Below are 26,263 nucleotides of genomic sequence, written 5' to 3'. Positions count from 1 at the left end.
AAAAAGCACATTTTCACATTTTCTCAATATACCAATTTTCAATAATCTGTTGGTTGATGCATGTCATCGTGTCCCAATTGCGTGGAACGATGCTCATAATGTCAATCACTGGATTTTCTGGTCCAGACTCGGTTATTTACAAACCGCCGTCATATAGCTGGAATATTGCTTAGCGCGGCGTTAAACATCAAACAAACCAACCAAACCAACTGTAAGGACTTTCCCTTGGATGCTGCTGAATGTGTTTGTCGTGATGCGAAGTAGGCAGCCGATTACTGTCAGTTCATAAAAGCAACAAAACAGTTTCCATAACCATAAAGCAATCTCTACTGAGAGCAGTGTGAGTTGTACGTCTCCTACTGCATCATGGACTTGTATTTATGAAACAATATCAAATAGTGTTGATACCAGGTGTTCGCAAAAAGGTCACGTATGCTGCCCCTGTGGTGTCACTCGTCACAAGCACATGCAAAGGCAAGTCAATTGTCAGCTAAAAAACACGGTCATGCCTGTCAATAACAACAGATACCTGGAGGTCGTTATTTCATTGAAAACAGTGTGTCCTTTATTCAGCAGTATCTTCAGTGTTTACATTTGATTCTGATGTCGATCTTCAGTCGCATCTCTTCAATTGTGAAATTCACATGTTTATGCTCTCATAACCGTAAAATCAGTTCAATTCTAAATAATTTTTCATGATTACGTTCTTCAGTTTGCTTTTGTTCCATAATCCGATCAACAAGAATGGCACGAAAGCCAGGAACTGGAAAAGAAGACAGAAAAAGTCACATGAACGTCAAACATGGAGTCAGGTGTCGTTTGTATTTAATCTTTGAGACATTTACACTTCATGATACTTACAGTGATCATAATGAAAATGGAACATGCTGTCATCGTCCATGGAAATCCGTAATGTTGAACCAGTATTCCACCTGCTAATGGTCCGGTGAAATTTCTGTAAAATATATTATCGTTTAAATACAGAAAACATCTATTGAGTTAGTTTCATATTAGAATTTTTCATCTTTTGTTGTGATCTGAAAGAGAATGCATTTGTCAATTCTGGAAATAATAACGTTTCCCGTGTTAGATCACATATTATGCAAGAAATACATAACTCACCCAAAATAAGTAGCAGATTGAATAACGCCAGCCAGAGGCCCAAATAAAGCTCCATCATCCTCAAGTCCCATATTTCTGAAACAAGATCATGTCCGAAGAACTGAAGGTAACCCTGTTGAACGTGAATGGAACATATAACTGTAACAACTGTCGCTGTTAAATATGTCCATAACTCTGTACCACTTGCAATACTAGATATCGTATCACCTCACCTGTAAATCATCATTTGAGTGGTGAGGTTATCATTAAACTATATTGGCAACGTTTGTTTGTTCAATTGTTGAACCATAAAAACTCAACACTAGTGCCCATAATATACCATTTTGGGTTTAGGCGCCAATATCTGCTGTGCCGATTTGCGTCCGTCACTCCGTTGATTACGTTTTTCAGTTTATCCGCACCATAGCCATGCTCGGGGGTTTCACCAAAGTGGTAATGTCTAAAATCCGCATCACCTCTGGCTCATAAAGGTGGCACGCTTTGCTATTATTGGCAAGAATATAATTAACTCACTCGCTCAAATAACGAGTCTAACTACGATAGACTGTTTTAATTGAGTTGTCAAAGATGCTGAACAGCTTTGGATTGGACTGGTTTAGATGGCCTTCTCCTTGCCGTTTACAAAGATAACCGCAGGGAGAAATTACTTTATCATCATTTACATGATGCTTGCCAGGCATTTCTTTTGTTCTTTCTTTGGGAAGAGGAGGGAATTAGACGTTGCGAAATCTGGATGTTCAATGAGTTTAAATCCACAGCCAAGTATTGCAGCCATAGCAACAGCATGTCTTTGCATAGACATTGACCTGGTGGAACAACACACATTTAAATTAATTTTCCACGACTTTTACCCTGATATTTTCATGCAGTTGCCCAAGCATATTGGCTTGCAATGAGTTGTCTACCAGTAGGATTCCATCAGAATCACAGAACATCGAAGCACAGGAGTCCGTATCTAAAAATAGACACCCTCATGCATATTCATGACCATCTCCACACGCGAGTTCGGGCTCGCGTGTGGAGATGGTCATGAATATGCATGAGGGTGTCTATTTTTAGATACGGACTCCTGTGATCGAAGCCATCACCTTGGAACAGATTGTGCTTCTTCGGAGAAGGAGACGTCAGTTGTCTCTGCTCCATTAACTGATATCTAGTCCGGATCCGCATATAAACGAGGTAAATTCTCACGAGAGATGATGAACGTGTAGCGTTTCTGATCAGAAAGTCCTAGTACCCAGCATGCTAAAACCTTTGTCATACCCATCTGTCATGTGAGATGCCTACCGCAATTGCTACGTGACGTGACGTCTTGTATGTCGTCGATTTTCCATTTTGTCGTCGAATTTCCATTTGCTGACGTGGTTGATGCATGTCATCGTATCCCAATCGCGTGGATCGATGCTTTGATGTCAATCATTGGATTGTCTGGTCCAGGCTCGATTATTTACAGACCGCCGTCATATATAGCTGGAATATTGCCGAGTCCGGCGTTAAATAACTAACAAAAAAACTTATTTTATTCATAAGTCATTGATATTGTGTGATCAGTTACTTATTTTGCTCTTTAGTTCTGTGCGTACCGATTTCTGGGTTACATTCTGAATTTAAATTTGGAAGTCACCTCGTTACAATATTCAGATATACCCTCCATATTTCGTTTATACAACAACCTGGCGAATGAGTACATGAATTAATGAATCAATAGATCATGTTTCATAACATTTTTACAACGTGTGTATTAATACTGGTTTTGGTATGTGTAGAAACTCACCTGGCCTCCTGGAATATGTTCTTCACGGAACTGACAGTGACTGGGGCAAAGAAAAATCCTATGAAGGCTGACATCAGTATTGTCAGCCACAACACGCTGGAAAAGACAAACAACATTGTGTAAAGTGGTAAAGATTACCGTGATAGCTACTTAGCATTATAGTATGTGGGTTACTACAAGTGCATGCTTCAAGTGTAATTAATACCAAAACGAGGGTACGAATGAAGGTAGAGTAAGACACTACTGATGAGAGATCTAGGAGTCCAGGATGTTTTATTTTAAGGCAAGTGCCAAATAATATGAGACTCGTGAAGATTCCGGGGTAGAATAGGTCTTCAGCAACCCATACTTGTTGTAAAAGGCGACTAACGGGATCGGATGGTCAGGCTCGCTGACTTTGTTGATACATGTCATCGATCCCAATTGCGTGGGTAGATTATTTACAGACCGCCGTCATATAGCTGGAATATTGCTGAGTGCGGCGTAGAAAAACAAACCAAACCAAATAATATGATGACTCAATCTCTTCAAAGTAAGCGGGCACTGCTTAAGCTGAATATTGAGTTCGCAAGAGATCTGATGCCAACACTTACGTGGGAACAAAACGCAAAAATGGAGCCGGTCCAAAAAATAAGTAGCTGATGGATAGACAACACATTCCCATGCACAAAGATGGGACGGCTGGCACCTATTATAACAAGGAATTATTGACACATTTAATAATAACTTACACATTTACGCGTTGCACATGTATATGTACACTGGTCATCAAACAACTAATTCTGCTTTTTAAAGAGAAAGCCGTGTTTTGACAAGAATTATACGGATGCAATACATACCTATACTGTCGCATACAGGGGTGAATTATTACCGTATATTCCTGTTTTCTCCAGTGAGAGGATATATTGTTTAAAGTGTTACAAAACACTTACTCACTTTTTTAAAATGATCAAGAATTATTATCTTGTTGCCAGTTAGTAATTTCATGATGACACATCATCAACAAAGTCGCAACCAACTAGTAAACCCTTGAAACACTGGTACTGTTCCACATTACATACGTTGCGATCAAGGAGATGTCCCCATAGAGGCACGGCAACTGTGTAGGCGGTTGGTGCTGCCATGAAGATGACCCCAATGATACCTTGGTTTAGATTAAACTGAAACAATAGATCGTCTCAAGTAGGTAAACTCTCTGGACATTTGTTCATGTCTAAATTGGTACGCTGCAATACGTGAAACGCTGCAGGTTACACTATGTTTGAATGCATATTAAATGGTTTCCTTACGAATATCTCGTTAAAATTACGTTTTAATCAATATACATATTACATATTATCATTCATCATATCGCCGGGTTATACATTCATCGTATGATGCACAGACGCTTTCCGCTCACATATTTATCAAGTGATAGTTATTGGCAAAATCAAAACAAGGGAATTTGGTCAATATGTTTGACTTTAGCTTAAGGTATTGCGATGATCTGCTATCGTTCGATAACGGTCTTATAGCCAATTGTCTCCACTGATTTACCCACCTGACCTAATCATAAAAGAGACAAGTGAAACTGGTTCATGATCATATGTTTCATATTTAGAACTAGTTATAAAGTGACAAGAAACAATCCACAAGAAGATATGACAAAAGGGATGATTTCTTCTTTCGCTTTACGTCAAGCAATATTTCTGAAGTTCCAGACTTTACTGTCTACATTTCACAACTTCTAATGTACATCGGCTCGAGTAGCAGGCTCTTTCCACGACCATTTCAAAGAGCATCCATCATATTTGATCATAGGTGTGGCATTCAAGGCCTTAGTAAGCTTTTCAAACAGCTTTATGGCATTTGAAGGACATTTCCAAATTGGACGCATCAGTGACAAAAATGATGTCAAAGGAATTCCCGATTTTGACTTGTACCATATATCCCTGGTTTTTTTTTCAGGTGAACAACTTGCCTTTGCCTGTGTTTGTGACGGTTAGACATCGAACACCAAATGAATCAAAAACACATGCTTATGATATAGTCGAAACCGTACAATGTGCTCTCCTTTTAACAGAAATATCCCAGGATTATGGAATGGTTTTGTCGCTTTCAGTTATACCTACCTGTAGCAAGTGCTGGGCATAGAACGGGAACAGGGAGCATATGCCAAATTGAGAAGAGAAGATCGAGAGGATTCCAAACCACACCAATGTACTTCTAAAGAACCCGACACCAGACAGGCTCTGTTTGGAAGGAACAACTACAACAAAATGTTATCAAAATGCTATCAGTCCAGAAGACATGATACCAATTACTCGTGCATGTTATATAGCATCATAGAAATGAACAGAGATGTGTTCACAGCAAACTTTACTTTTTACTCGTTCAATTTTCCAATTATTGTTTCTTTCAATGTATATGCTTTGTGTCTGTTACAACATGTCAAAACCAGAGAATAACCAGTGTTGGTTATCCGCTGAAACAGGTACCATTGGGCGAAAGGCAAAACTAGGTGTGAAAATTATATGTATGGATCACTGAAAATCAGTATGATGCTTGGGTTCGTTTGTCCTGTAGACCAAAATAGGATTATTTCCTTTTGGAAAAAAGGATTTCTTAATCTATTAAGTCCCTGTTATGTATCTCATGTGTTGCAACCTACTTGGTCGAGGATTACCTTCAAAGGCGTTTGCGTACAAGTCAGGGTGGCAAACACATAACGGTGACACAACGATGAAAGGGCGTTAACCTTATAACCTTATAACCTTCCCGCAAAGTTGTGACAACATTTATATTTTGGGGTGAGAGATACACCTTTGCCTTATGTCACATTATATCATCAGTAAATCGAAGTATAATAGATACCATGTCAAATGTCAAACGGCAATGAACAAATCTTTTTGAGGTGATACTTTTAACATACAGATCCCAATTCATTTAGTGGAGACATTAAATGTATTGACAGCCAAATCCAGACAATACTTTCATCGGAACATTTATGGGTTAACTATTATTGAAATAGAATAAGATTGTAGCTTACCTGGTATTTTTACTTATTCCAGTAAAATAAGATCACGCATTGAGTTGTTTAGAATTTTAAATAAAGGATATAATGTCCAATGGTTTACCATGGTATTATATAAATAACCACACTAAACGATGAATGATACTTGATTGGAAGTGATGTCTGATGTTAGGGTACTCACGTTTTGCTTCTTGGTGAGGAAGTAGAAGACAGGAGGCGCCTCCACAGACAAACGTGCAGCTCCCGAGTACCCAAAAGGGGAGTCCATACCCACCTAACTGATGTTATAAACATAACTGATATGGCAGCAGTACATAACATATACATTTTTGCACATTTTACATTAAACAGTAAAGTGTTATTTTTGCCAAAAGGAACGAGTTTTGCCATTTATTTATTTATTCGTATGCATACATGATACTCCTGATATAGGGAACGATTATTATGAATCATTCGAAATGTTCATTCAATGATTTTACGATACGCATAGTATATGATTGTTAGCATTATATTGATAATAATAGCTCTTTAATGGTTGAAAACTGCCATGTTTGTTGTCCATTAAAAAAACTGAACAACGACATACTTGTGTAATGTTAATGTGATACAGTTGCATTAAGCGAATGAAGCCTCTCACCTGATATAAAGCACCTCCTAATGCTGGCCCAATCATTAACGCAATTCCAACTGCAGTCCTTAACACGCTCTACAAAACAGGATAATTGTAAGAAAGGACCGACTCGGCAGTGTAGCTCACAAGGATATTCAGTGTTAGGCTTACATGTATTTGAACACCTTAATATGTTAGCTAAAGCAACACTTTATGATGGTTATATTAATATACACGCTTCAAATAAAGAAACGCATAGGTGTTTTGAGAATTCCAATTAGATTTCCTTTTCCCAGCAATCGTCATAAAGAAAATTCTTATGTTTGATTCCCGTTAATCATGTCATGTTTGTTGTGTATTGCGCGCAAACACATCTCAAAATGTTGTTCTTTGCAAATGTATATCAGCAAAAATGCAAAGGATGCACGGAAATTGCTTTCATAAAAAGTTTTCAGCACAATGCACGTGTAAAGTGTTGGAAACAAGAATAGAGACACTGACTATAAAAGACCGTACAAAATTCATCAGTTCATTACGAATTTTCTGACGTGAACGGAGATCGAAAAATTGATTGCAGCTGACCGAAATATCGCCATTGGACGTTTGGAAGCAGGGGCGTCCCAGTCTGCCGTTGCAAGGCTCTTCAACGTTCACCAAAGCACGATATGGGATCGATATACCCGCACTCATTCGACTCAAGATCATCCCAGAAGTGGAAGACCAAGAGTGACCACCCCTGCTCAGGATCGGTACACCCGGTTGCATCACCTTCGGAATCGATTTGCTACAGCAACGGACACTGCAGGACACGTGCCTGGTATGCGAAGAATTTCCGACCAAACCCTCAAAAATCGTCTGAGGGAAGTGGGAATTCGAGCGAGACGACCAAAAGTTGGACCTGTCTTGCGACGTCTACACCGTCAACGACGTGTCCGGTGGTGCAACAGAGTACAGGCATGGGATCGCAGGAACTGGCGACGCGTTTGGTTCAGCGATGAGTCACGTTTTCTCCTTCAACGACGGGATGGAAGACAACGTGTATACAGACGTCGACTTTGCGTTTTGCGCCGAACTGCGTTCGACAGGTGGACCGATTTGGTGGAGGGAGTGTCGTGGTGTGGGGAGCCCTATCCTACACGGGTAGAAGAATTCCTCACGAAAGAATCCAACGACTTGTGCAATCTATGCCAAGGAGGTGTCGAGCAGTGACGGCTGCAAGAGGTGGTGTGACCAGGTAAGGACCATGACGCCCCTTGTCGCTACACATGTGCAATGACCGAACTGAATTAATGCTGAAAATGACAACAATGCTTTTATCGATCACTGTGTCCAATTTCATCTGATTGTGTTCACGCATATGCTGTGTAGATACTTTTCCATCCGCTTAATAAATCCTTATTTTTTACTATGCGTTTCTTTTTTTTGAAGAGTATGTTATAAAGTTCATTATTTCATTTTGTTTTCCTAATATGTGCATTACAATGCTTATTTATAATGTTGAAATGTGAATTGATACGTATGTGTTAAGAATTTTGTAGACTAGGAATATGGTACCGAAGAAAAAAACACAATTGTGATGCAATTTGAATCTGTGATGTAAATACGTGTAAGTATGTAATGAAGCTGGCTCTACTGTAGATATTAAGACTAATGTGGATATTACATAAGCACAGTTATGTTTTTACCTGCAGGTACTGGATTACTTGGGATTATGGGCTGGATGGCAAAATATTGAATGTACATAACTGCTTGATAACAAAAATAAAGTTGTGATGCAATAAAACGAAAGGTGATAATGATCACGTATTTCAAGAAACAACAGTGTGAACTGTTATAATCACAAACAACAAACGATTGTGACGACCTTTTACTTACGAATACTGTGGCGACTCTTTCTGGAAAACAAAACCCTGCAATTGTAAAGCTTGCGGTCATAACGGCTGACGTTCCTAATGCTTCTACACTCCTCACGATGAAACAAGCGACAATAAATGGCGTCCCTGGCGGTAATTTGTCTAGGCATCTGGGGAAAAACATAACAAAATAAATCTTTTTCATCCAGTCTACAATATTTGTACCGGTAGCCAATGTGAACAGTAGGTAATTATTTAATGAGGAAAGGATGTAGAACCGCTTTTAATCGTAAATTGCACATTTGCTTGTACGCTTAATGTGGGAGGGAGCCACAGTGAAATGCATGTCGTAGACTTAAGTAATGTCTTCAGTGTGGTGCTGGCAAACAAAGAAGTATCATGACATTCGAGCCAACGTGATCATCGGAACCTGTCATGACTTTCTGGGTGCAATCCTGTATGTTTGCCTTCATGGCAGAGGCGCAAGTTGTTAAGTTTCCAATTCCCAACCCGAAAGGGTGTATATACAAGATCCCCTACAACTGTGGCCACCAGTATGTGAGCGAAACACTCAGACCCCTCAACACCAGACTCATCAGACCTCTGTCAACAAACTTGACCTAAAATCCGCTATTTCCGAACACATCTTCAAGAACCTAGACCATAGCATCACGTTGGAAACCACCAAAGGTCTGTCTATCAATAACAAAAACTGGCGACAAAGAAAACTACAAGAAGCCATTGCCATCAGGAGACACCAGCCAGCCATGAGCCATGACCAGGGAACCTATTTGCCAAGTGTTTAGGATTTATTGCCTTGATCAATGTCGGTGCTAATTATCTAGCTGGCTTTCATTTATCCATTGTCGTCAGTTCCATTCTATTACACAGAGATTACTACACGAGTGTCTGTCAGATACCATTCATCTTACAACGAGTTGTTTCAAAACGTATATAACTCGCTTTCGCTCGTTAGATACGTTTTGAAACAACTCGTTGTAAGGTAAATGGCATCTGACAGGTACGAGTACAGTAATCTGTTTCTTACACACCCTTAAATTGAAACTTTTTAGCATCGAATCGATGCCTTTTGTCTATTTTCATGATCGCAGTGGCGCATTTATACATAACATCACGGTCATGAGTGACGCTATCCGACGTACGGCTTACTACGCATAAATAATGTGACAAAAAGGTTTTCCGCGATATCTTGATTATCAAGGCGAATGTGATAATGCAAACATGGATAAGGCCAAAGAACACGCCGCATGCCGAGGCCGAAATGTTTTCACCTCAAAGAAAAGACCAAATATGTACAACAATGTTTACTTCCGTATGACATCACTACCGCTGACCGACTTTTACAAAATGGCGTGTTCACTGACAACAGTACGCGAGATTTCCAGAGCAGGATTATTGTTGATTGAGGGATCGTATACACATAAATGTGTCATGTAAGTAATCAGAAACATTCTGACAATCTGCGTACTGTTATTTGTTTTATGTTTTCCAATGTAACCAAGAGAATTAGTCAGAAATGCAGATAACTACCGTCGTCGTTGTGCGTGACTTTGATGGCGTCACTCAGGACGGAAACTTTTACGATTTCTGTTGAATTTACTTGATCATTGTCATGTATATATTTTTAATTCCATAATTCGTGCTACGATACTCTTCCCATAAATAGTCTCAAACGCGTGAGCCAGTGTATGCAATATTAGACGAATGGATAGCTCTATTAGGAGAAAACGCTTCACAGTGTAAAATCTGAATTTCGCTTTGTTTACATTTTAACAAGTACAGTTCTCTGAGCACAGTGTTCTTTTCCACACCTTATTTATTTCGTTTGATTTCATCTAGATAATTTTTATTGGTGACAAGGACCATTTGTCATTTGATGCTATACGGGACTCTCAATAATAATCGGCACCTGAAACGTGATTTTGTAAACACTATCCAAAATGGCGGAAAACATTCTAAACCATTCTAGGCGACGTATCAAAATTATCATAAGTGAGTATAAATGACAAACACATACACATGATGACTAATAAGCTATTTATAAGCTCTTTATATTCAATTCAATTCTTCGAGTAAATATCCGATATTTAGATTTTTTAAACACAGTGTAAATAACGCCGTGAATAGTGATTTAGTAATGTGTCAAAACTGCCGATTTACGATGTACTGAATTTTCATAGGTCACTTTCAGTAATTTTGCTTTGCCTAAAATGGCAGTGAATGATATCACAGAAGAGGAAATTTCCCACAGAATTCAAAACAGTGAATTGTATTAGTGTGCGTAGTTTATTTTGTATTTGATTCGACTTCGAAGTGAGGGTTGAAGAGGAGGGACATATATGTCGATGTGGCATCCAGAGGGTTTACACTCTAAAAATTATCGTTCACAGACGTAGGTGAACATTCGACTGAAGCACGAGCATCTTATCAATGAATTACAATCAGGAAAGTAGTCCGTCATAATCTGACCTTAGGTCATCACCATGGAGTAGCCAATCACAGGCCTGGAATTCGATCTCACACATGTTTGATACCAGTTATCTCAAATGGGTTTCTCACTCACAGGTGTGTAGGAAAGGTTGGTATTACACCCCCTGTCGGGCTGATATGGCTTTTCAATGCATTTTGAATGGGCGATCTATCAGCTCGGAGGGTAAGAAATTAGACTTTTGTCCCTTGGTGCGTCTTCTTGCATCCAAACAAGGTGAACTTTACGTCATAAACGGAATTTAGAGATGTTTTAGGCTCAGGCTGATGTGGAGGTCTTGGGTTAATATGGGGTATGATACGAAAGCTGCCATAAAATAACCTCTAATTATGACATGATTTTCTTACTTCCTTGATAGTCAGTATGCCTCGCCCCATTGGACCATGTATTAGGAAAAGAGGTGTCTGACAAAATATTCAACAGTTTGTAGCGTTAGGTAAGCAGTGTTTGTTGGACAAACCTATCTCTCTATTGGTCTATGACTTAATAAATCTATAATTTACAATATTCTCTCCCAATAATTTCTGGTCAAACTATAATTCAACTTCACACAATCTTAATAGTATGTTAATCAGTTCCTAGTTTCTGCAATAAACGTCTCAAATAAACATAAATGCATCTTGATGGTTAAAGAAGGGTTTATTATTGTCACTATGTGGCTTTGTAAAACTTCCGAATGCTTGTTGACTCATGTAAAAGATACCAGTAGTAGTATTATGCTCTACTGAATAGAATATATTAATATCCATGTAAATGCAATTATCAAACCTGAAATCAGTCACAACCTGGTGTATGATTAAACTGTCGTTCATTGAGAACATTCCCATTACATTCGTACAAAGCACATTACCCGAATATTATATCACAGGCACCAAATAGACATAGTCCGGCAATGTAGAAAGGACGTGGATTGTACTTGGATAACTGAAAAATAAAGTTTCATCATTCGTATCACTTGTGATGTAAAATTGTGACAAACCTATTTCTCCCCGTTATTTCGGCTTAGAATTGGTCTTCAGAAACCCATGCTTATCGTAAGAGGCGACCAACAGGATCTGGAGGTTAGACTCGCTAAGTTGGTTGATGCATGTCACTGTATCCCAAATGCGTAGATCGATGCTCGTGATGTCACTCACTGGGTTGTCTGATCAAGACTCGATTATTCACAGGCCGCCATCATATATCAGCCGGAATGTTGCTGAGTAGGGCGTTAAACAACAAACAAACATATTTTAATATGACACATCCTATGATCTATGCATGCAGTTACATGTTTCAATGGTTTAGGTCAGAAGTATATTTCTTCCTATTTCATACATATTAATAAATTAGAAGCGTTAGATGCTGATGTATCGAAATAAGATTACTTCAGTTTAAAACTTACCATATGTCCAAATACTGGCGATGTGAGAAACGTGACTAATTCCGATGAACTATAAATGATACCAACGACAGTCAGACTGACACCCTTTTTAGCTGCCTGAAATTAAAACAATTAGAAAACAAGCATAACAGTAAGAGTGTTACCGATGGTCTTTTTGTAAACATTACATGTATCTACATTACCGTTGACAGATTGACTCACGCAGATTGACTTAACTTTGGTTTGGTTTGGTTTGGTTTGTTGTTTTACGCCGCACTCAGCAATATTCCAGCTATGGCGGCGGTCTGTAAATAATCGAGTCTGGACCAGACAATCCAGTGATTTTCATCATGAGCATCGATCCACGCATGCAATTGGGATCGATGACATGCATCAACCAAGTCAGCGAGCCTGACTTCACGATCCCGTTAGTCGCCTTTTACGACAAGCATAGTCGCGTTTTACGGCAAATATGGGTTTTGAAGACCTATTCTACCCGGATCTTTACGGGTCGATTTACTTAACTGATTCAGGCAGACCGATTTCTGATTTTCGCCTTGCATTGAAAACTAGTTACGACATATGCCTTCTGATTCATCCAATCATGTTTGTATGTGAGACCTTAGACCAATACATACAGTGAAAGTTGACACATAGTGTTAACTACAAAGGGTTAGAGTTTCGGGCTTTTAGATCTACATGTGGCGCTCTTTGTTGGAAAGCTGATCAACTAGGTTATTGAAAATAAATTTACTTTCGCATGGCAGATATTCGACTCTCTCTATTATTTATTATGACACCGAATCGCACATCCATATTGAAGAATCGCCTCTATTTGGCATAAAAAAGATAAACATTCACATCCGACATTATCAAAATATTTTAGTTCATTTGATCAGTTTTGAAATGTTTTGAAATGCTTAATTGTTCGTCCCGCCAGTAATATTGAACTTCACATGACATTAGTACCATTCTTAGACAACTGGAACTGGATACGGTACTCGGTTCCTTTACAAAGTGCTTTCAGCCACCCCCGACGTGATGACCGTGATGGGCACGATACTTCCCGTCCATAATCAACAGCATGACAGTTTTTTTTTAATTCGGGGTGGGGGGGGGGGGGGGGGGGGGGGATTTTCAATGGTTTAGGTCAGAAGTAACTGCATGCATAGATCATAGGGGAAATTTTCGATTTGGTTGTACTAAGTGAACTGCAAAATACTTTCTGCTTCAGTTAAACATCATCAGAAACTTCTAAATGAGTCTATATTTTGGAAATGTAGCTTTGTTGTTTGTTGTATAATAGCCAGGTAATCGGGTCAGTGGGTATCTTCTGTATATGTACGATTAAAGCCATAATTTAGGCATCGGGAATAAGTGACTAAAGCAACATCAAGACATGACAAAGCTTGTTATTAAACATTTGCACATTATGTGCAGATATCGTCACAATAAATACCCTCAACACAATTCCAAGCAATTCCTACTCGAGGTAACTAGTGACTGTATCACATGATATAGCAAGAAGATATCATATCTAATTGTAATATACTCATCACATATACCACACATGCCAATAATGTGTATAATTAGAGCATAAACATCTTTATGATACGCGCGGCACATATGTCTAAGATGGTGACAGGGTTTAACATTTGTGTTCGATATATCGCTCACCTCTATTGCGTAAAAGGGTGCCATGAGGGACATACAGCACACAGCACAGAAGTTGGACAGAACAATGACTGCCAGTGTTACTGTTTTCCTCCTGGTGTCCGTAACTTTTGGCGAGTTTTCAGCGATGACAGAATCTGCCATTGTGAGATACGCTGAATGCTGAAATGAAATGCATGATTTACGAAACGGTAACTAATTATGGTCACACATTGTGATAGATGAAATCATTTATTTCAATGAATTTCCGCTAAGTTAAAAGTGCATTATGGATTTTTGTTTATTGGACTTTATTCACTCTACTAATCTCCTCGGACAAGTTGGACATTAAAGCCATATACCTATTAATGTAAAAATTTTACTTTGTTTGCAGTACAGGTTAAACAGGCACAGTCAACGGGTGTTCCAAGTAATTTTGCGTTTTGCCGTTTGTGATTTGAAAGCTCATCGAACAGAGGAACGTGTTTTAATAGATCTAAGCTTGCCACTGCTGAATTAACAGTCTTCCAAGGCACAGAGTCAATTCAGGACACAGTGCCTAACTGTAGCATTCTTCTTTTGTAACGCAGCATTCCATCTGCAAATCACGCACATCAGTCTGGTGGAATGTTTCATTGTATCATTATATATATATAACATATATATATATATATCATACTTATATTGCAACTATTTTAACTTATTTTGTCAAACTGTCGTTTCGTAGAGAGGAGTTCATGTCATGTCAGTCAATAGATCTTCTGATTGAGACTCGACTATTTACAGATCGCCGTCATATAGCTGGAATAGTGCTGGGTGCGGCGTTGAGCCTCATACAAAAAATTCAGAAACTGAGAATGAAGACCCGAAAGAGATGTACACATGTACCAGTGCATCCATGTAATAGAATGTTGTACAAGCTTCTTCTCCTTCTTAATGTGTACATAAATATTTAGAAATAAAATGTGTACATACACAAGAGTATTTCGAATTATAATGCCACTATGTACACACACCTCTTCCTTTTGGGGGCAGGAGTGTCCATTAGCCTACACTGCAGCCGAGTGTCTACTTGCCCTTGCCTACTTTCGGTGCTTAAATCAGAGAACGTCTTACAAGATCAACATCCTGGTTTCTAGAACGTGGTTTTTACACTGGCCACAGCGACAGGCTGTCACATTTACGCTGTAATTATTCCAAAATTGCAAACAAAGACAAATTTTCGAAGTGGTTCAAAGTTTTCAAGCAACTCTCCCAAGTACTTTAATATACTGAACCAAATTAAAAACTTCACAATCCTAAAATTTTAACATTTTGACCAGTTATCATTGTGGGCCCTTATTGTGTATTTAAACAGGAATGGCCATGTATTGTCGTCAGATAACACCCGTTTTTGTGCAGGTGAATCCATCAAAATCATGTGCACAGCACTATAGTGGCAAAAGTGTTTTTTAACGTGCAACTGGTCACGTGGCCATAATACCGCACATGTTTTGAGCCGTACTCGTTAGCAGTCATTAACAAAAAAAGAAAAACACAAGAAAACAAAAGTCTCTACGGCCATTTGTCATGCCACGCCTTTCAAATGTGCAACGTGAACGTGCCATCGGCATGTTGCAGACGGGAACGTCCGTAGCTGAAGTCGCAAGGACGATGGGTTGTAGTCGACGGACTGTTTATGATTTACAGACGGGTCTACAGCAAACGGGTACCACCGCTGATCGCCCTCGGCCAGGTCGACCACGTGTGACGTCACATGCAGAGGATCGTCAGATTGTCTTACGTCACCTCTGTAACCGATTTGTGACGGCTACATCAACCAGAAATAAACTGTTTAGGGGTAGACTGAGTGCGCAAACTGTTCGAAACCGTCTGAGAACTGCTCGTCTTCAAGCACGACAGCTATACTGCGGGCCGATTCTGACTCAATTACACAGACGTCAACGTCAATTGTGGGCACAGCGACACTTACGATGGACTCAGAGGAATTGGAATCAAGTCGTCTTCAGTGATGAATCCCGATTTAATCTTCGAGTTGCTGATGGTAGGGCGAGGGTGTGGAGGCGCCGTCATGAACGTTACGCCCAGTGTTGTGTACAGGAAGTTGACAGATTTCGAGGCTGAAGTGTCATGGTGTGGGGTGCTTTCTGTGGCAATGCACGTTCCAGGCTTCTTGTCATCCGTGGCAACCTCAACGCTGCTGCTTACCGCGACCAGGTACTGGCACCAGAACTTCTGCCTTTTATGGCAGCACATGGACCCGGTTTGATCTTCCAACACGACAATGCCAGACCCCACACAGCAATTTTGACAAGGAATTTCCTTCAGAATGCGGGAGTCAACGTCATTGACTGGCCGTCAAGGTCTCCCGACCTCAATCCCATCGAACACGTCTGGGATGCTCTTGGCAGAAGTCTGCGCACTCTCCAGAACCAACCACAGAATTTGCAAGATCTTGGCACCATTTTGCAGCAACAATGACGTCGTCTTCCCAATCATGTGTTCACAAGCATCATAAGGTCCATGCGGAGGCTTTGTGTGGCAGTTGTCAACGCACATGGTGGCCATACACGCTACTGAACTTGTGTACCATCAGATTCTCGTGCTTGGGACTTATGATTTAAACTGTTGATGTTATAACCGAATACCGTAGGTGCTTGGAACAAATTATGGTTACCACCGTTAATTAAAATCCTTCTTTGGACATTAATGATTAACAGTTACCTTCTCTAATACATTTGTCCGTTGTATATCATATATGGGATTACTTTTAAACGTGTGAAGTTTTTAATTTGACTTAGTATATATTTGAGTGCAAACTTCATGATTTAGTTCGAACGACTGAACGCTTATCGCGATGACTGAGATGTAGGGATATTTATAGGCGACCTTTGATGAGGGTTTCATGTCACTGAGATGTACAGTGTTAGTTGATACTGCATTGTCTGTATGTGGTATACACATATAACATTGGAGTTTACTGAACCTATTTTAATCCCCATTCACTGATAACAATCGTTATATTTAATTTGCATTTGAATAGTACAGTGAGTGATTGGCGTATCTGTTAGAAATGACAGTTTGTTGTTTAGAAGAACAAAGCGTGGATTTTTTCAAAGTTCAACATCTGTCGCATACAACATGAATTAATACGGTATTGGGAACCGCCTAACCCTTTATCATATTGTTCACAATAGCATAAACATAACAATTCCTGTTATTTGACTTTAATATGAACTAATATTGGACATAATGTCTAATTTTCACAACAATTGTTATAGGATTTGAAGCATTGTCCTAGCAGTCTTGCAAAAGCTATACACATAACTAAATGGTACTTCCTCCATAGTAGCTAACTTATCCCACGTCTAGATACCTATAAAAAAATTAGAACACAAATTTAATAAGCGTTTCAAATATCCCTTTTTTCACTTTTCATTGATTGTTGCCCGTTATTCGTATTGATGCCTTTTTGAATACGATTATTTACTTATTTACAACAATAACATGTACATGTGCCGGTCAAAACGATGTGATGGCTTGATATTTTATGTAACGATAATTGTCATTGCACTCTAAAAGCAAAGACAGTTAAAACAGAGATACGTGTAGAGGCATTTTCATATAAAAAACATGTATATACTGAACAACAGTATGTGAAAACACAGTGCCGATTACAAACAAGGGTGCTATTCTATGGTTAAAATGTTTATGGTTCGAGTCTAAGACGGTGCCAATGGCAGCAAAAAACTCAGTCAATATTTTACATTTACATTATAAACACCTTTAACCATTACCATGCGCGCCAGAGAAAATACGTTCATATTACTCTTATTTTGGAATATAGTTGTTGCTACAACTAGTATGGTCTGTTATATTATGTTCTCAATGTTTATCTATAAGAACATATATCGGTAAGTATGTTAAATCTCACCTTCACAAAAGCTCCACAGCAAATAGATCTATCCCTTCACCCTGGATCATATCTCACCTGGATCACACCTGGTTTATATATGTTAAGCGTGTCATAGCCGACACCTGTGCGTTTGATTAGATCACATCATGCATTGTCTCGTGGATACAACGCTATGATTTGATACACAGGAAACTGTCATTTGAGTACTGAATCGGCAACAGTTTTAACTGTTTACACGCCTCCGGGCAGGACCCTTAATCTCCAGCGCTATCAATAAATTTCAGTTAACATCTCCTCGAGTCGGCTGATCTTACGTATATACATACACGTGGGACAATGACCTTGCCACACGTTACGTAATACCTCGCTCTACAAAACCCGACTGGCATGGTCAGTCAGGGAGACAGCCTGGAGACAGCCAGAAGATCGACTCGTGTAAGTGACAGAACGGTTCTCCCACCCGGGAAGATTGGCCACTTGGTCCCTGTGTGCGTTCTGTCACGTTCTTATCAACATGTACCCTTTCGACTCATTTCAACCTGCATCAATAAATACGGCTGCTGTCGTCTTAAACTTCATCCCTGAGTTTTGTCATCCGTCATCACCCTGAGCTACCATCCGAGGGCCGAAACCAACGCCCTTGGACACATGCACGTATGTCTCTTCTAGATTTTGAAAAAGCTATTTACGGCCATTATTCGGCCACTTTTGTTCAAATGAAATCAAAATCATTTAACAAGCTATATATGTATGTGTAGTTAGTGGTGGGGCTCACTACAAAGCTTCCTTTTTTCGCGATACTTAAGTTTACATTTATACGATACAATATCACATCCACACCCGCACACACTGTTATATAAAGTAGGAAATATGATCTAACTCACATTACCTCGACAATAGCAATTCTATTTGTGTATGGTTTGTACATCTACCTGCAGGATTAATACTTCTATATTCAAATATAAGTGACAACACCAGTTGCAGAATCGAAATATGTGTTGCATTTCCTTGTCGGTTCGTAAATTACATATCTTTATTTATACCACGAAACAACACAAATATTTTATAATTGCATGCCGATGGCTTTATAGAGGGTCAACAAAATGAGAATGTACTTTAAACACAAAGTATATCATTAAGATATGTACAAATCAAATATAATCATAAGAAGTTTCTGCCAAAAGCAGAGTCAATTGTACTATATCATAGGCATATGTTTATGAATCACTACCAATCAGGGATGATAACATGTGTTCCCGAAAATGTGAACGTATCCTGCCCCACCGGTGTCACCCGTCATCCAGTGTCGTAAACATCGACTATATTTATCTTTATCATACTAAAGAACAATACTTTTGTCGGTAAAAAGTGAATTATCACCTACAGTGATTAGAAGTTCATATTCTCACTGGGAAGTCAGTTTAATTCTAAATAACCCCTCGTGTTCACATTTTTCAATTTCTTTCTTTTCTGTGAACCGACCCACGCGATTGGTTTTATGGCCATACACTGGAAGAAACACAGTAAAGGTCACACAAATGTTACATTTGTGATTAGGTGTGTTTTGTATCTATTCTTTATGTCATTGAATGCCTCGTGATATTTACGTGAGCATGATGATTATGAAACATATCGTCGTCGTCCTTGGAAATACTAAATGCTCCTCCAGTATTCCACATATTATTGGCCCAGTATTCAATCTGTAAATATAAACAAATCGAAGTTACACTATATGTTCATAGACAGTTCATGAAAGCAACCATAAACCTAGCCTGGCAACCAAATTGTTTTCTTGATTTAACGTGTCCCTCCGTGATAAGAGAAACGTATAATATGTTGTCGTTAAAGTTTAACGATTCTATTAACTCTTTTAATTTCTGTCAGAACTCACCTCGCTCCCTGGTATATACACTTCATGGAGCTAACAAAGACGGGACCGAAGGGAAGTCATACTGTCGTGAGTACTGTCAGCCACAACACGATGGCAAATACAAACAAAATTGTCGCCATAATTAAGAAAACATTTATCATCACTGCTAACTTTACGGGAGAAAGAAACTGTCAAGTAGAATAAATCAGACTGGTTTATATTACTGTATGGATGCTTACTACATTATGTGAGAGAACAAGATTTGTGAAATCGCTCATGTACAGAATGTGAACATTCATACAGAATATAAATATTACTTCAATATTATTTCTTATCGATGTGTACTTGATAAGGGCCCACGTACATATTCAGTAGGGTAGGGCAAGTCATGCTCCCCCTCTTTACAATGGTTCGTTTTGTTGTTTAATGGTTGCTGGAATTATGTTTTTGTGTGCCACATACCTGGAGGCTATATTTTTACTGAGAACTGAGATAGTTACAAATATGATTTAAACACTTACCACAAAACAAAACTGTGAAATAGAGCTGGTCCCAAAAATAGAAAACCGGCAGATAGACAATAGAATTCTAGCCATGTCCATAATGTGGGAAAATCCTTTATATAATATATTCTTAGCAACTAGTAACTATGTGTATTTTCAATTAGAGTAGAGGACATTTTGTCAAGCAGCAATCAGCCCTCAAAATTGATCAAATAACTCATAACCTTCCACTGATTTACTGAACTGTAGAGACAAGTGAAACCTCGTCATATTGTTCATGTTTACATCTATGCATGCTGTTTCATCATGTCAACAAACTATCCACAATACTCTATGGAAAGAGAGGTGTTTTTGTGACAAACTTAAAATCAAACTACAAAATCAACAGCTATTATCTGAGGGCAGATGACAAAGTGAATCACTTTAAATGTCTCCAAACCTTTTGGAAATAAAGAGTGTTTCACGTTTTATGCATTTTCCAGTGACGTTCGTGCAATAATTGCAAGATGCTTTCCGGTAAATGTTATAATTTAAGTAAGTGAATTTTGTCCAATATAAAATATAATTAATTTCATAATTTTAATCATTTCAGACATCGCCCATCGAAAATCGCCCATCGAACACCATCCATCGAACATTTTCGCGACCGAGCAAGGTGGCTTGATGCGGTTTTTCCAACTGAAATTGCTCGCCATCTCTATTGTCACAAAAACAAGATGAAAAGCGCAAAAAGATTGTTTGGAATGCACATATATATATTAACAGTTGATCAGGAATGTAATCTAATGCAGTACTAAGAAGACAAATGCCTCCAGCTCCTACTAAGAGGTTAAAAGCAGTCAGGTTTAATGACATCACTTCTTCGTTCAGAAAAACATGCCAAATGCAATACAGCACATCAATTCCCATGCTTTGAACAAATTTGAATTTCCGGTTCAGTAACATCAATTCATGATTCAGAAAAGGAATCACATGCTCAATGCAGTAGAACTATGAAATACAAAGTAACATGTTTCATGTCTTCGGTTTGATAACATCACTTCCGGAATGGTGAACGTATACCATATGCAGAAAAAAATGAATTAATTTAGAAAGCCCCAAGCCTCCAGGTATCTCTATACCGACATTATAAACACTTTCGGTTTCAAAACTTTACTCGTAGTATGAGTAAACATATGCTTCATGCTGAACTACTGTGACACAAAGTCCCGTCTGGCTACCTTAATGAAAAAGTTATAATCAGTTCGGGTGAAACTAAATCATTCCTGAACTTGTGTCACTTCTTATAGTGCTAGACCGCTGAGATACCATGTCAAGTTACAAATGGATACCCCACTCAAAATACTGACTCAGAAGAGACCACTTCCCTTAATATCGAACGCCACGCAAGGTGACAAAAGGTACCACTTTTAACGTCATGTGGTATGACGTAGCCAGGGGATCGAACCACCGACCTTCCGCTCTCCGGCCAGACGTTCTATCCACAAGACCACGGAGTCGGTCCTGCGGTTTGGGGATACGCATGCTCCGCGCAGTATAACTTTGAAACAGAAAGTGTTATTCTCGCTGCCACAGTGATAACAAAGTCATAAACAACTTCGCGTCAGTTCCATTTTTGGGAAAACATATGCCAAATGAAGTGCAACCTTAAAACAGAAAGGCAATGCATATAGCTACCCTAATAACATTTAACTAATTACAGTTATATTTAATGACGACCTTTAGTATTTGTAAAGAGCTGCAAGAAAACTTCAAATTGAAAGGACATTCGATGTTGTCAAGGAATTTTGTGTATGTTGTTTAACACCACACTCAGCAATATTCACACTATATGACGGCGGTCTGTAAATAATCGAGTGTGGACCAGACAATCAAGTGATTGACATCATGCGCATCGATCCTCGCAATTGGGATACGATGACATTCGTTAATAAAGTCAGCAAGCCTGCCCACCCTATCCCGTTTGTCGCCTCTTACGACAAGCATAGTCGCCTCTTACGGCATGCATAGGTTGCTGAAGATCTATTCTACCCCGGATCTTCACGGGTCCTGACAATATTGATGACATTGTTTTTGTGTTGATCTAGACAGACACACTATTCATGTCTGCTTGTTTTACAACTGACGGAATGTGTGCCACATAGTGACTATATGTCTACACTGGCAGGCAACATTTAACTGCCTAAAAACTGTACAGACGAGGTTTCTACTAAATGATTTGTTAATGAGACTGTAGTTTGTATCATGATAGAGAGAGAGAGAGACTTCATTATTGATGGGAAGAATGGTTGGAACGGTTTATCAACATGACAAGATATCCAAATTCATTGTTTTGTGTGTAAAGGGTGAAGCAAAATCAACCTACCACAGTTTTACAGCATTGAAATCATATTTCTCTCCGGAAGAACAAAGGCAAATTTTCCATATTTGGCTACAATGTAGGAAGACATTGAAAGGAGAAAGTGTTTGCATGTTCAGAGATCAGAAAGTTACCTCATTGAGGTCATACAGCACTTACATGAATATCCATGTTGGATCCAAGAATAAGAGGGATGATGGATCTGTGTGTCCAGCTACTTGTAGGGATCTGATTCTTGGTACAGGCATTTTCGGAAAACTACAAACTACATATGTCATACAAAATTATGATGATGGATGGCACTCTGTTGCATAAACACCTCACGGTAACAAATCGGTTGTTGCCAGGCTACAGTTTAGAGAGTGATTGCAAAGACAGAAAATGAAATTGTATTTCCAGTAAAACTGAATTCGTCTTTACTGGATGTTTGGAACAATCAGATATATTTCAAGAGAAATGTTGATTATTACGAGGGCTTGTCAAAAAGTGTATAAGGGAAAAGTGCTCTAGCTATTCCACTGTTAAACGTTGTGCAGCTATGTGTAAGGCTGGGAGAACAAGAACAAGGATATAAAAAAATATACTGTCAGATAGACGTAATACGACTGTTGAACTTGAAGAAGACACAGGTCTAAGCCATTGATCCATTAAAACTATTATTCATGAACATTAACAGATAAATAACATATCTTCCCGTTGGGTGCCAAAGTTTCTAAATTCTCATCCCAAGGAAAAAAGAACTGACTTTGCCTGAGAAAATGTAGGAGGATTTCGTCACATTAAAAACGGGATTAGTAGTGGGTGATGAAACATTGGTCTACCACGGTGATCACGAGTAAAAACGCCAATCTATGTAATGGAGAGATTCTATCAAAGAAAAGCGGCTAGGAATGATGACTGCTGGAGTTCTATTATTTCATGACAATGCCTCTTCTCACACTTCTCGACTTGCAAGGCTGCTGTACGACAATGTGGGATTGAAGAGCTTCCACACCATCCATACTCGCCAGACGTGGCACGAAGTGATTCAGCCTGCTTCCTATACTGAAAGAACACCTTCGTGGAAAGCGCTATGACAACAACGATTACCTCAAAGCTGCCGTGAATTATTTTTTTTCGGGGTGGTTACCGAAAACATTTTCCTGACTGGAATTGAAAACCTTCACTATCGGTATGAGAAGTGTATTGAAAAGCAGGGAGATTGAAAAATAAAATTAAAAACGCTTTCTCAAATGTTGGTTTTGTTTGTTAGGCTCAGAACCTTTTGACCAGCCCTCGTAGCTGCATGGGTGTCAGCTGATGACAAAAAACAACATCTTTCCAGTTAAAGTGATGAATACACTGACGAGAACCCATCTTTGTACAAGAATACACACATTAGTTGAAAGGAAAAGAGATGCATTTAATTAATGAGAGGTGGTTATATCATTGAGGATGCATTTGACGGAGGATGTAAACTAATTATCGTACCACAGGAAATGACCAGTAGACGTTAGCGCGGGGTTGTGTATAAGATGACCGTTGCATAATGGCCACCAGGAGACGTAAAACTTGAGCTCTGACTGCATCAGTTATATGGGATAAAGTAGTGTTGTCTTGACGGGTCTGTTGAATAAACCCTAAGCGCTACTGTAAATATATTCTACTTGATTCGTGCTTGATGCATCATTATGGCATTTACATTATATTTTGTTTTCAACGCATAATTTACAATCATGTGTATTAGAAGACTTGGCAATTGTGTTGAGTTTGCAAGCACAAAAGTTAATTTAAAGTGGCTTTTAAATATAAAACGGCTCATGTAAAATGTGTAGTACATGTAAGTAAGTTGGTAAATAATAATATTTATATCGCATTAAAATACAATGCTAACAAAATACATCTGTAATCCTTAATGTCATGTTTCACATGCCCAGAAGAACCAGGTGGAAAATTGATTAAACACTAGTATACAGCAGAACCTTTCATACATGAAGATATATCTTCTGAATATGACTATATTTGTAAATGTTACGATAATCTACCTATCATAACACGAACTAGCCAAAAATGAGCCTAAGGTCATGTAGACTAAGGTTACAGATATCATACCATCAGGAACACTTTATGCGGTCATTATTTTATTGAAAAAGATCCCCTGAAAAGTCACTAAGCGTTGAGAAACAAATATTCACCCAGTGGAGTAGGAGATGTGCAAATAAATATATATATCTACCGATATGCTGGACCTTATTGATACAATATCTCTAGTGAATGTAATTCTCACAATTTGAGATATCAAAAACTACTTTTGATATTTAGTATATCACAATTTCCATTTGTTAGATGATAAGATACATTAGTTGATATAATAAATGCATTTATTGATATGTAAACATATGCGATATCAATAAATATTTCACGATATGATAAAGTCAAATTTGTGATATAAATTCATTCTTTTAATAAAATAAGGAATAACTTGTAAAACGGCGCCTTATATGTTGTTCCTTTTTAGTTGTGTTGCGTAACGCGATTGCATCACAGTTATAGTGTTACTTGCTGGTCTGTTTCTGCACCAACATTTTTTCCTTCTATTTAAAAAATTGTTATAGTGCAAACCATTTCAATACTTTTATTTATAATTGTGCAAACCATTTCAATACTTTTATTTAACATTTCATTTATCTAAATACCTAACTGGTTCAAATGTTTCCAAGTGCACCGAAATTCTATGCCCTTTGTCTGTTTAATATATTCAGCAAACATTCGGCGTATCCCCTCTTATCATAAGCCCCTCCGGGCAGGACCCTTAATCTCCAGCGCTATCTATAAATTTCAATTAACACCTCCTAACGTCGCCGGATCTTACGTATATACATACACGTGGGACAATGACCTTGCCACACGTTACGTAATTCCTCGCTCTACAAAACGCGACTGACATGGTCAGTCAGGGAGAGAGACAGCCAGAAGGTAAGTGACAGAACGGTTCTCTCACACGGGAACATTGGCCACTTTTCCCGGTGTGCGTTCTGTCACGTTATTATCAACATGTACCTTTTCGACTCATTTCTACCATCAACAATAAATATGGCTGCTGTCGTCTAAACTTCACCCCTGAGTTTTGTCTTCCGTCATCACCCTGAGCTACCATCCGAGGGCCGAAACTTACGCCCTTGGACAGATGGTGGAGAATCCGGATAGCGTGAGTTTGCTGTGACTCACGCACGATCCCCCTACCCTAACTTGCAGCAAAGCAAATGGTAGTTCAGAGGTGATGGGAGACAAAAGCAGCGTCAAGCCAGCCGCCATCTTGACGGGAAAACGAAGAAAATGACAGACAACAGTCCAGCCAACACGATCGTCAGCAACAGAAAGCAGCCCAGCCTACCCGAACATGATCAGCAACAACGACATCCAGACAATATTCATGTAACCATGCTACGAACACTCAAGATATATGTGCGTGTGACAATATATTTGAACTTTCGTTCCAAATCTCAACATGTATTGTGCTTATACGTATTTTCACGGACATTCTTGTTCCTATAGGGTATGTTATGTAATCAAGTCATTATTGTTTCGTTGTCTTAAAATTTTGTCATGTTTTTTCTATAATGAGAATGTATTGCAATCTATGTATTGTTTTCAGAGGTACATCCTTATCAGATTAAGTTTTTGAAATCGGCTAGGCTCTTACTCTATTCATGTCCTACACCCTACACTTATACGCATT

General features: G+C 38.8%; 1 protein-coding gene across 1 annotated transcript; it reads right to left on the bottom strand.

The window, feature by feature from the left end:
- Positions 1 to 568: 568 nt before the first annotated feature.
- On the bottom strand, positions 569 to 17,989 carry LOC124131593 (MFS-type transporter SLC18B1-like). The gene is made up of 14 exons (XM_046494961.2): positions 17,832 to 17,989; positions 13,922 to 14,080; positions 12,266 to 12,361; positions 11,732 to 11,805; positions 8,395 to 8,542; positions 6,547 to 6,615; positions 6,091 to 6,187; positions 5,008 to 5,144; positions 3,958 to 4,056; positions 3,490 to 3,584; positions 2,897 to 2,992; positions 1,123 to 1,197; positions 862 to 955; positions 569 to 763 (listed from the first exon to the last, which is right to left on the bottom strand). Exons 2-14 carry the CDS (start codon positions 14,060 to 14,062, stop codon positions 671 to 673), a joined length of 1,314 nt encoding a protein of 437 aa, XP_046350917.2. The 5' UTR covers positions 14,063 to 14,080; positions 17,832 to 17,989; the 3' UTR covers positions 569 to 670.
- Positions 17,990 to 26,263: the final 8,274 nt, after the last annotated feature.

The sequence above is a fragment of the Haliotis rufescens genome, unplaced genomic scaffold (assembly GCF_023055435.1).
Source record: "Haliotis rufescens isolate VD_foot unplaced genomic scaffold, xgHalRufe1.0.p SCAF_1, whole genome shotgun sequence".
Lineage (NCBI taxonomy): Eukaryota > Metazoa > Mollusca > Gastropoda > Lepetellida > Haliotidae > Haliotis > Haliotis rufescens.
The sequence above is the reverse complement of the archived record's forward strand: the minus strand, read 5'-3'. Positions and strand labels throughout refer to the sequence as shown.

Coding starts and splice junctions, on each gene's coding strand:
- LOC124131593 (XM_046494961.2), bottom strand. CDS start 14,062: ATGGCAGATTCTGTCATCGCTGAAAACTCGCCAAAAGTTACGGACACC. Junction 5,145..6,090: donor TCCTCACCAAGAAGCAAAAC/GTGAGTACCCTA, acceptor ATTTTGTTGTAG/TTGTTCCTTCCAAACAGAGC. Junction 3,585..3,957: donor GACATCTCCTTGATCGCAAC/GTATGTAATGTG, acceptor TTGTTATAATAG/GTGCCAGCCGTCCCATCTTT.